Genomic DNA, 12,515 nt, shown 5'->3' with positions numbered 1-12,515 from the left:
TGCATTATTTTTTATTTATTTTGCACTTCATTTTTACTTATTTTATATTTATTTATTTTGCACTTATTCTTTTACTTATTTTATATTTATTTATGCATGATTTTCCCTTTGTATTTCCCTTATTTATTCACTCTTGTGTTTAATTTCCCCTTTTATTATTATTATATTATCTATTTTTATTGTATAGATATATATTTAATTATTTTTATATAGGCAGGTTTCGTCCTCCATACTTTCAGCGTGGACAGCTCTGCGAGAGAGAGAGAGAGAGAGAGAGAGAGAGAGAGAGGGGGTTGGTGGGGTGTAGGGTCTGTAGGAGGGGGGTTGGTCCTGGAGAGCATGGCTGCAGGATCCAGAGAACTGCAGACTTGGTTTGGTTCTTCCTCCACATTGAGAACAGCCGCTCCTTCTGGTGCGCTCTCCTCTCGGTGATGTTGCGGAGCCGCTCGAGGAGAGAGGTTTGATTCACTGCGTGCGTTGTTGTTGTTCTACAAGGCAGAAGAAGAAGAAGAAGAAGCGCGCAGAGCAGCTGCGGAGTCAGCCGGAGCATTTCAGTCTTTTCTCTGCTTGTTCTTCTTGGTTGATCCGCACCGAACAGGAGGAGAAGAGATCCTGGAGCTGGAGAGGCACAAGGACTGCGCTCCTGCTTCTCTTTATCTTTTTTCTTATTGTGGAACATTCATTCTCTAGTTTTATAGATTTTTTTTTCTTTCCACTGCGTATATCTCCTCTCTCGCTGAGGCGAGTTGGAGAAACTGTGCGGAGAGTTGCAGATTGCAGAAACATTGTGGATTTTGAACTGCTTTTTCATTCCGTGTGAGCGTTTTGTTTGGTGCAAAGTCATTGATCTGACTGTCAAGCAAAGACATTTTAAAGTCCTAACCGAGGAGGGAGCTACACATCATCTGTGCGGGAATTAAAAAAAAACGCGTGACTCTTTTCACCAGCACATCCACATCAAGAATCCCTGAACCAAGAGGAAAGAGAGAGGGACTGTAAAGCAACAATATGCCGCAGGTGGAAATGCTCCTCTTCCTCATCCTCATCATTGTGATGTGTGTGTACGGCCAGGACCCGGCGTCCAAGGTGGTGTCCGACCGCTACGCCGTCTACTGGAACCGGACCAACCCAAAGTAAGTAGCTCTAACCCGGCCGACTGACGCTCTCCTCCCGCAGGAACGCACCGGCACACCGGCGGAACTCACCGGTGATGTTGCCCGGTTGAAGATGCACTCTAACCGGGTTACAGTAGTTTAATTGTTGAGTGAATGCATGTGTAGTGTGTGCATCTGAGCCGTCACAAGAAACCCACTTAGAGAAAACAAAACCTCACTTTATATATGTGCAATTTAACAATTAACCTGTTATTACACCAATTTGTAACAATGCATATTATGATACAACATTTGCTTTGCATCACCACCGGTATGAACTCTTATTCGGCACACACAAGGTTGATCAGATGAGTGTCTGTTAGGTTGCACTCCAACTCCAACATTTCTGTGTTTTCCTCACAATTTAATAACTAACTTGTTATTACACCAATTTTTAACAATGCATATCATGATATAACATTTGCATTGCATCACCACCAGTATGAACTCTTATTCGGCACACATAAGGTTGATCAGTTGAGTGTTTGTTAGGTTGCACTCCAACTCCAACTACAACCTTTCTGTTTTCCCTCACAATTTAATAACTAACTTGTTATTGCACCAATTTGTAACAATGCATATTATGATATAACATTTGCATTGCATCACTACTAGTATGAACTCTTATTCGGCACACACAAGGTTGATCAGATGTTAGGTTGCACTCCAACTCCAACCTTTCTCTGTTTTCCTCACTGATATGGGTTGTTGTGGTGATTACAGTTTAATAATCATCCATATCTGAGAAACAAAACCTCACTTTATATATTTGCAATTTAACAACTAACCTGTTATTACACCAATTTGTAACAATGCATATCATGATATAACATTTGCTTTGCATCACCACCAGTATGAACTCTTATTCGGCACACACAAGGTTGATCAGATGAATGCTTGATAGGTTGCACTCCAACTCCAACTCCAACTCCAACCTTTCTGTGTTTTCCTCACTGATGGGTTGCTGCTGTGATTACAGTTTATTAATCATCCATATCTGAGTCATATACATGTTTATTTTTATAATCAACACTGTGCAGCATGAATCACACCTGACAAAGGATCAAGGAGTCATCTCCACACACACCCTGTCCGCTATTACGCACCATCACGCGCTATTGCGCATTTATGTTCGGTGTTCGCTGCACGTTCAGGTTGAAAATGAAATAGACGAGGAGCTCTGCAAGAGCAGGCAGAGATGCATTGGAGCTGAGCTGCGTTGAAATGCGCTGAAAAGTCTCCTCCAGTCTGCTGCCATGGATTAGAATTGACAGAATAGTTTTTGTGCCAAATGGAGGTTCATCCTGTGAGACCTTACAGATATTTGTCAAGTTAGAGTGAATGTGCTTTTGCTCAGAAAGTGCTGATAAAGTGTTTTTTGTTGTGTTGGGAGACTAAAAAAACCTGCAGTGAAAGTTGCTTCTTCATTATACAAGTTTTCCCCAAATAATTGTCTGTTCACATGAGCCCAGATCCAAACACTAAAGTGACATTTCTCGTCCTAAACTCCCTCCTGAGTGTGTCAGGGCACCTCCCTGGGTGACTCAGTGCCTCACTCTGGGCACTGGATGAGCACGTAGTGATATAATGAGTGTGTGTCACTTTGTTTCAGTTGGAATACTTTCACTACGCTCGGGCAGTAAGCTGGCTGCAGTTTCGGGCCTGAGTCAAAAAACACACACACAAAAAAAGAAAAGAAATGTATATCAACATTTGCACAGGAACAAGGAACTGGTCTGTTGCTGCTTCAGAGGAGTTGAACTGACAAATGCAAATGTGCTGGTGACATGAAAAGGCTCCGGCTAACAGACAGATATCAGAGTCTGATAACAGCTTTCTGTCCCACTCACAGGCTGCAGGTTGTTCTGTTTTTTTTTTCTTTCTCTTGGCCTCCAAACAGTTCCCAGTTCCCAAGTCTGGTTTCTTGGTTGCCATGCTCCCCCATCCAAGTGTCCCACCCCCCTCCACCCCCGCCCCCTGTACCCCCCTCCTGGCCCACGCTGAGGCAGACAATAAGGGGGTACACAGGGGTATTTCAGCTGCGGCCAAGGCACAGCGTGGCGCTTGGTCTTGTGAGAGATCCACACATGCTGAGGTCACACACTTGGTAGTAACCAGGCGAGTTGCGGGGTTAAGCAGCACAGAGGGGACCGTTGTCAGGGTCAAAACCGGGGCAGTACCGCCGGCCATGGGGCCCGGTGACGGCCCCGGCACGGCACCCCGCCTGGGCTTTGTCTCTGCAGAATGGAGGCTAAATAAATGAGTAACTCTAAATGACTGTCTCCTTTTCTCATTCATGACTTTAATCTAAACCTGACCCCGGCTGTATAATGTAAGAGAGGGCCGTGCTTAAAGCCTGGAGGCCCCCCCAACCCTGACCTGCAGCAGAACCTAACAGTATTCCATACATGCTCGCGGGCCCCGCATCCCTGCTGTTTAATGTAACCATACTCAGTATTGGAGCCCTGGGAACCTGCTGTGGTACAGTCCCAACTTCCAGATGAGCTCTCCTACCCCCCTCTTCTGCCTTCTCTGCTGCATATTTGACCAAAGTGGGGAAAAATGGCATCCGGAGCAGCAGTCCATACTCAGCCATTCATGAAATCCCCCTACAGGAGCTCTGGAATTGAAATGGGAAGTGAGTCGTGAAAAATGGAAATGCGATGACATTTTCATGTTTTGCTATTGTTTCTAAGGGGTCTGAGAGGAACCTTTCTGTAATTTAGATAAACGTAGGTCCGTGTTTGCTGTGCTTTCATAGTTGCACACATAGTTGATATGCAGGTTTGGAAAAGTCTGGGAATGCTCCTAATTTAGATAGAATGTACAATTTAGACAAAAATGTAAAAAGAGTACGTGGCAAGACACTGTTGTGACTCCTTCTAGTCATAGACCCAGAATGGGTTCACATTGTATTGTTATGCGTAGCAGCCACACTAAGGTATTGTTAGCAGGATCTACAAAGTTTATGCATTGTAAGTATTTCAAAGTTATTACAAATGGATTTATTCATGTTACTAAAATACTTATTCATGTTTATAGATCAGTAAGCCATTTATCAGAACAACTTTTTTTGTGAAAAACCCCCTGCAACGGACAGCTACACCTCCTACCTTCTGTAAAAGGGCAAAAAACAGTTTTTAAAGTTATTGGCATTTACAGCGGCAGACTTGATGGATTATTGTGGTGGAAGAAGCCTTTTTAATGACTTACTGATATTATAAATACAGACAGGATGGCTCATTAAAAGTGAGACACTAGGAATTTAACAGGAAATTGTGCATGTGGCAAAATACATACTTAGTTGTAGATATGGTGTGGCTTTATAGTGATAATGAAGAATGTATAACTGCTGTTAGCTGTAGGATAAAGTGAAGTTGTAACAAATGGTTAATAAGTAATTTAGAAATAGATCAGAGGTTGTGTAGCTAGTTCCTAATGTCTGATCTATGAAGCATTAATAATGTATTAAACATTAGTTACTTAGTAACTTATAAACCCTTTATAAAGTATGCTTTATTAAGTTAAAGTTAAATGTTAAAAAGTTGTTAATAAATGGATAGTAGTACGAACACAATTCTTATTAATAGCTTATTTAAGATCCATGAAGTATTAACAAATTATGTAATAACCACTAACAAAGCCATTATTACAACTTATAAACGCTTTATAAAGTATGCCTTATTAGAAAGTTGTAAAAAGTTGTTAGTAAATGGATTTTAGTACGGATACAATCCTTATTAATAGCTTATTAGAGCTTTGTAAAGTATTAACAAATTATGTATTACAAATTACATAACAAATTATGTATTACCCACTCATAGAGCCATAAGTTACAATTAATAAACCCTTTATAAAGTATGCCTTATTAGAAAGTTGTAAATTGTAAAAAGTTGTTTTATAGATGGATTTTAGTATGGACACAATTCTTATTAATAGCTTTTTAAAGCTCCATGAAGTGTTAACAAATGCTGTATTAACCAGTAATAAAGCCATAAGTAACAATCAATAAATCCCTTATAGTGTTCCTTATCAGATTAGATTAAAGCAATCCAAACATTTGTCCTTTTTGTGTGATCAATAAAGTGCTATTAAACATTAATAAAGTCATCAGTTACAGCTTATAAAGCCTTTATTAAGTAGGTTTTATGAGAAAGCGGCACCAAGACAGAACCCCCCCCCCCCCCGCCAATAAAGACGAGAAATCAAACCCCGTAAAAATAAAAACTGTAACGCTTTCGCGGTGGAAAAGCTCATGTAAGAAAAATGAGTCACAGATGTTCCTTGTCAGCTTCGCCGTCTGTGTCGGCAAACCAAATGATGGCATAAAGAGTAAGAGCGGGGTATTTACTGCTGCTCTGACAAGGAGCTATTAGTGAATTCCCTGCTCACCAGCTATTTAGCTGCTTCATTAAAACCCACCCGGGTCCATATGGTCCGCACGCAGGCGTTGCCGCGGCCCAAGGTGTTTATTTGCTGCTGATAGGTGGGATCAACGGAGAATCAGGGCCGAGTTCCGACCCTAATCTCCCGAGCTGTTTGTGTCTCCGACGCCATGGAAACTGATACCCCTCGTCATCAAAGAACCTCATTGGGTGGGACTAAGGACCTGACAGCTGGGGAGAGAGGGATTCCAGCATTCAGGGAGAGCACTGTTACCCCAGGGGCTTCCTTTAATCCCTGATAATGCCCATCCAAAGCTTCCCCCAGCAGATGCAACATATTTCTCCATAAGACAATCAAGAATTGTTTCAGTGGCCTGTTTTCATGTGTGATATAAGCGTGCTCGTTGACTTTAAAAATCTAAATTGTCTTTTCCCTCTCCGTATGATTGTTTTTGGTTGAGGTAATACCTCAGAAATGGGAGTAAGCTCCCCGACTTGACACTTGCGCACATTTCTCCGAACCTCCGCTATTTGCTTTCCTCGCTCTGCTCTCTTTTTAATCTCCACTTAAAGAAACAATACTCCATTTTTCACTTGGTGGCGAGCCGATGTTGTGATAGTTTCCCAGTGGCATTGTGAGTTGCCCCGTTCGCATTGTTCCCAGTGTTTACCCTCGCTTTCCCCTCTCAGCCCTTTCCCCGGCTCCCTGCCGCTCGGTTCCGCTTGGATTAAAAACGGACACAAAAAGGCAAACCACGTCCAAATATTGACTGGGTCTCAGGACCGCAGCCCTCTCCCAGCGTCGCTACAGAGCGCCTGAAAGGCCGCCATTGTTCCGCTCGTACTCAGCGGCCCATAGCCGGCTTTTAGCTGTGCAGAGACTGGGAGAAGGAGGAGACGGGAGAGGTGGTTGAGGAGAGTGTGCATATGTTATCTGAGGTGGGGCTGGGGGATTAGAGCAGGAGGGACAATACAGTCGCGGGGGTGAGAGAAACTTCCTCATAAGAGGCCAGAGGCTACGACAGGGGAACAGTGTCCACGCCGTCCGAGTCCCGGGGTGGGGTCAGAACCAATGTTTCCACCCTGAGGAAGTGTCAATCTCTAAAAGGCATCAAAGGGAGCTGACTGAATGTGATTTCCTGCAGAGAGGGTTCAGAAACTATCAATAAATAGAGGATGAGAAGCTTCTTATCTGAGGTTTACCTTCCATTTTATTACAAAGTGCAGGAGCATTAAGCCTCCTCGCAGCACTTGAGTCTCTCAGCGCCTGAAATGAAAGAGCGCCACATCACAGATAGGAAATCTCCCTCATTTCGCTTTCTCATATAATGTCAGTTTGCTACCACTCGGTGTACTTTAATCAGTCGTACCTTACAGAATGTACTTAATAAGACTGAGCTCCATACCGAGGGAGAGCAGTTGTCCTGTGGAGACGCCCGTCATTCCCCCGTGCTCTCTACGACCCCGCCTGCAGAGAGAAGCTGCCCCAGCCCTCCCTTTACGCTCCCACTAATAAGGCGAGGCCTTCGGGCTGCCGGGTGATTGACAGGAACTAGTGACAAGAGGTTACTAATAAGTGCGACTGCTTTATTGGTTTACGGGCAACGTTTCTCTCAAGTTCTGGCACAGCAATTTCACCGTGTTGCAATTTGATGCAAGGAAAGAAAATTCCTTTTGCTATTTTTCTGTTTTCATCAGAAGAATTTCCATCAAAGTCTTTTGTTGTCAGTTTTTGAGCCCCAAAACTTTTGTTTCCATAAAATAAGAGCAAAAACATCTGCCAGTGCAGCATGATGATTACTACAACCGGATTCCAATAGAAGTCAGATTGTTTCAAGAATTTTCTTGAATATAGTTTGAGTATGTTGAAGACTGAATGAGGTAAATCACTGAACCGGAATCAAGAAAAATCAAACTTGAATTTAGAAAATTCAACTTAGACGTGAAATATTTGCCCGTGTAGTAATCTTTCACCAAGTTTCTGATAAAAATCGACTTGTTCCAAGAATTTTTCTGGAACTGAGTCCATCTGTGTCTTGAATAAGACTGAATAAAGTAAATCACTGAACTGGAATCAAGAAAAATCACACAAAATCCAATGTAGTTAAAAGAAGTGTGCCCACGCAGCATGATAACTTAAACACATTTCCATTACAAATCAACTTGCTTCAAAATTGTTTTTAGAACTGAGCGTCAGTATATTGAAAGAAGAAAGAATACGGCAGATCACAGCACTCGAATCAAGAAAAATCAGACTTTAATCAAGAAAACTATACTTAAAATATGTGAAAAAAAATCTGCCAGTGAAGCAAGATTACTTCTTTCCAAAAGACGTCAACTTGTTTCAAGAATTTTCTAGAATTGATTGTCCATATCTTGAAAGAAGACCGAATAAGGTAATCTGCTGTATCAATAATTTCTTTAACTGAGTGTCCTCTTTATCTAGAAAATGAAAATAAGCTTAAAATAAGGGAAAAGAAAATCCTCTGCAGTGTGATCATTTCAACCAGTTCCTGATACAAATCAACTTGTTTCAAGAGTTTTCTAGAATTAAGTGCCAGTATCCTGACAGAAGACAGAATAAGGTAAATTGCACATTGCATCATTTCTTGATCTAGAAAACCTGAAAATGATTTCTACCTGTTTTCAGTTCAATAAAAAACTGCTTCAAGAATTTTCTACAATTGATTGTCAAGCAGAAAATAAGGTACATTGCTGCACTAGAATCATGAAAAATCACTTTTGAATCTGGAAAATCTTACTCATACTGAAAAAATGAAAAAAACACCCACAAAATCTTGAATACAAGTCAATTTATTTCAATACTTTTCTGGAGTATCTATAATAATAAGCTTAAAAAATCTTAAAAATCTTCCAGTATGATTGAGTTTCAGTTACTTGAAAGAAGACAGAATAACGTAAATTGCAGCACGAGAGTCCTTTCTTGATCTAGAAAACCTGAAGAAAATCTATCAGTCGTATATTTCAAACTTTTAACTACAATAATAAACCTGTTTCACTATTTTTTCTAGAATTGATCCTGAGCTATTATCTCGAAAAAAGATGCAAACGAAGGGAAATTGTGACTTGAATCTAGACAATCCACAAAACATGTCGACTGGCAGATTTCTTTTCACTTGTTTAAGAAAATAAAACTTTCATGAGAAACATGACTTGATATAAGACTCATTGTGTCCAGATCAGATACTGTGTGAGTTTGGCATCCTGTGTTTGATATGCGCGACAGTCAATGGATTAGCGGGGGGACTCTTCAGGCCTAATCTCACAGTCTCACTCCGCTGCACAGAGGTTCACTTTTCTGCCGTTTTAATCTTAGTGGGGCTTTTTTTTGTATGTACGCTGTTTAAATGTGAGTGGTGAAATGGCATCCCCTGTGTCTTTGTAGGCACCGGTGAGGGTATTAGCAAAGAGGCTCTAAGGGGCTTAAGAGGTCAGCCCTCCCTTTGTGCGGAGACACAAAACACTTCCTGTGGGACCCTTCACCCCTCTCTGTTCTCCCCTCAGAAAGCCAGGCCCTGCCTGACCATTCACATTAATCAGCCTTAGCTCCTAATGACTGCAGTAAAGCTTCTAAAAACTGCTTCTAAAAGGGTCCTAAAGAGCCACTAAGCTGCTAACAGACAGGCCAACGCTGCTGCTGCTGTTTGTAGGGCATCACACAGTATCAAAGAGCGCAGGGTGGGTGCTTGGCCATGCTCGAGTCCCTTTATAGTCTCCTCAACACGCACAAAAAATCATCAAACAGGAGGTTTTTGTAGTTTGTCAAGACTTTTTGTGGAAACTAGGAAAGTTTGTCAGAAAACACTGCAGCTGCAAGAACGTGCTCCTTATGATCTGTAGTATGAACTGTAAAAAAAAATAAAGTTTTTGTGTAGTATTGACGCTAAAATTCGTATTTTCTTTGATTATTTTGACTTGTTTCAAGTATTTTCTGCATGTTTTCTTGATTCTAGTGCAACTATTGGCCTTATTTTACGTGTTTCTTCTTGACACAAGTTGATTTGTATATTGGAGACAGGTTGAAATAATGGTATACTTTTTCCTCCAGAGTTTTATCAGTCATAATGACTTGATAATAAAGAGATTTTCTTTGCAGTGAAGAAGTTAAAGGTGCATTTCTACTCCAAGTAAATTAATTATAAAGGACGAGTGGAAAAGAACAGAATCTGCATGTTTTCTTTGGATTATTTAGAAGTGATTAACTCTCTTGTAGTGATTACTAAGAATCAATTTCAACTAAAAACTGTTATACGTCTGTGGTTTTGACTTGTTTCAAGCATTTTCTACATTTCTTTCTTGATTCTAGTGCAACCGTTTGCCTTATTTTATGTGTTTCCTTTTGAAACAAGTTGATCTGTATTGCAGACAGGTTGAGATAATGGCACATTTTTTTCCACCAGACTTTTAGGAGTCATAGTAGATAAAATGACTTGATAATAAGGAGATATTTTTTACAGTGTAGAAGTTAAAAGGTACATTTGTACTCCAAGTAGAGTAAATATAAAGGACGAGTGGAAAAGAACAGAATCTGCATGTTTCCTCTAAACATGTTTGTATCATTTAGAAGTGATAAACTCTCTTCAATTTGGTCTAACAACTTTTATAAGTCTGTGGTTTTGACTTGTTTGAAGCATTTTCTACATGTTTTCTTGATTCCAGTTCAACTGTTGGCCTTATTTTATGTTTTTCTTCTTGCAAAACAGAATAGGCATGTTTCCCTTGGATTACTCAGAAGTGATTAACTCTCTTGTAGTGATTATTAAGCTTAATTTTGGACTAAAAACTGTTAGAAGTCTGTGGTTTTGACTTGTTAGCTGTGATGTCAGTACATGGAAGGCTTCGCTGTCTCCTCCGCTTTAAGACAAATGGAGGTAATGAGAAAATTGGCGCATCGGTAGATTGAAATCATATACGATTACAGCTGAAATGTCAACTGGCTCAGATGTGATCATTTTGACAGCGGGGGCCAAACCTCCAAGTAAATGTTTCTGGAAGTGCACTCGGGTCACTGCGGCTTTGGAGGGAGGCCTGAAAGTAAAAAGTATGTGTACCTCCTCGTCGGGGCGATATTTCCTGATTTTAAACGGCTGCTGACTCTTCGCTTTTTGTGTATCTTGGAAGGAATTAGACAAAAGCTGACGTGTGAGCGCATTGCTTTTCCAGTCAGGGGTTTCTGTGAATCATGTGTGATTCACAGAACGAGCACGTACGATAGCAGACAGTTTTTCTTTCAGCCGCACAGACGGACCAAAACATCTCTGATGAAGCAAAATATGCTTTTGTGGGAGACACCGCTGGTGTCTAATTGTTTTTGTTTCATTGGCTCAAATGTCTCATGTAATCATTTGAGTATGAGGGTTTATCTGATGATGGTTTACAGCCGAACCACAACAGATAAAAAAGCTTGTACTCAGCCTCCCGTGGTGCAACATATTGAAAAGACAATTGTTATGTGTCTGCGTGTGAAGAACAGTTGTTGTTGCATGAACTTGGTGTGACTTTGCGGGACCTTTCGTGTGGCTCTACGGTCCGTTGAGACCCAAAGTGTTTCCTCCTGTTGGAATTCAGCACACTTGGCGCTCTGGGACACATGAAATATTAAAAAAAACTGTTTGTGATCTCACGATAGAGGCTGGACAAACCTTCACACGCAACCAGGAGAAATCCAGGTCAGGACATTTTAACAGAGGGGTCGACATTATATCGCCTTTTCTTTTTCAGAATATCTTTTTCCTGGCGCGCGTCGCCCTGCTGACGAATTACTGCGATTAAATAGTTTTTCGGTATTTTATCATCGTACAACTTGAGTTGCAGGGTCATTAATTGAAGTATTAGACTGCCAAGATGTGTACACTTTCCATAGACGTGGCTGACTTCTCCTCCTCTTCGCCTTTTTCAGTGTGGTGTGTGGCGGAGCGGGGAGCACAGGCAGCCATTTTCCAAATTCGACTCCATTTTGTTTCAAGGGGTAAAAAAAAAGTAGGTTACGAATCCGGGGGATGTCACTGGAGCGTTTTCTGATCTTTTCTGATCCGGCACTCAACTACTGCGGAAAAAAAAACTCCTTCTTTTACAGACATGAAGGACTCCACAGGAAGTCATTTATGTCTGTTATCGAGTTCTTGAAGTCTGATTTTCTTAAAACGGGACAAAGTCTGGAAGTGAAGTTAAAATATGTCCAACTGTTATCAGTGCAGATCAGCTTATTTGACGTTTTTTCTAACATCACGTCTCACTTGATTGTTTTTTCTTGATTCTAGTGCCGTGACCTGTTTAATTCTTTTCTAGTTTAGAGGCGAGTACATTTTTATTTTAATAGCCCAACATCACAAATCACTAACTCGCCTCAACGGATGTTCATTTACAGAAAATATTGACACTTTTTATTGATTTCTATTACAAGCCAGTTGGTGAATTATTTTAGTTCTGAAAGCTCTCACTTGTGTTTTTAGTAGGGATGCACCGATCTGACTTTTTCAGTCCCGATAGCGATACCCGGGCTTTCGGCCGATACAGAGTACCGATCCGATACCCGTGTTTAATTAATAAGCTGTATGCCTCACTGTGCGGACGTGACTGGGATCATTCTTTTATGTGTGACTTGAACATTACGTTCCTAACTTTGTAAAACAAAATGTAACAAATAAATACATAGATATACATTTATTTAATTGTTCTTTATTATTAAAATAATAAATCGTACACCCGCAAATAATCTTCAAAATTAACATAAATTACAATTCAAGTTAGTGCAGCAATAAAATAGGTCAAAACTTAAACAGGAAATCCAAATTCCAGTATATAATGTATATAGTATATAAACATTGAATTGAATTTAAAAGATCGTTTGTCACCGATACCCAATTCAGCTATTTGAATCAGTATCGGCCCGATATCCGATTGGTGCATCCCTACTTTCCGAAAATCTTTTATTGTTTCTGTTGGAACCTAGTAG

The 12,515-nt window shown here is 40.7% G+C and overlaps 1 protein-coding gene across 2 annotated transcripts in view; it reads left to right on the top strand.

Moving 5' to 3' along the window:
• The first annotated feature begins 314 nt into the window (after positions 1–314).
• LOC141757221 (ephrin-A5b-like) overlaps positions 315–12,515 on the top strand; it is a 78,633-nt gene continuing 66,432 nt past the window's right edge. For both annotated transcript variants that reach the window (XM_074617568.1, XM_074617566.1), the window contains exon 1: positions 315–1,133. In XM_074617568.1, coding sequence (XP_074473669.1) covers positions 1,009–1,133 — 125 coding nt within the window. In that variant the 5' untranslated portion in view covers positions 315–1,008. The remainder of the gene's footprint in view (positions 1,134–12,515) is intronic.

This window comes from Sebastes fasciatus, chromosome 19, assembly GCF_043250625.1.
Source record: "Sebastes fasciatus isolate fSebFas1 chromosome 19, fSebFas1.pri, whole genome shotgun sequence".
Classification (NCBI taxonomy): domain Eukaryota; kingdom Metazoa; phylum Chordata; class Actinopteri; order Perciformes; family Sebastidae; genus Sebastes; species Sebastes fasciatus.
Note: the sequence above shows the minus strand (reverse complement) of the source record. Positions and strands in the feature narration are given on the sequence as shown.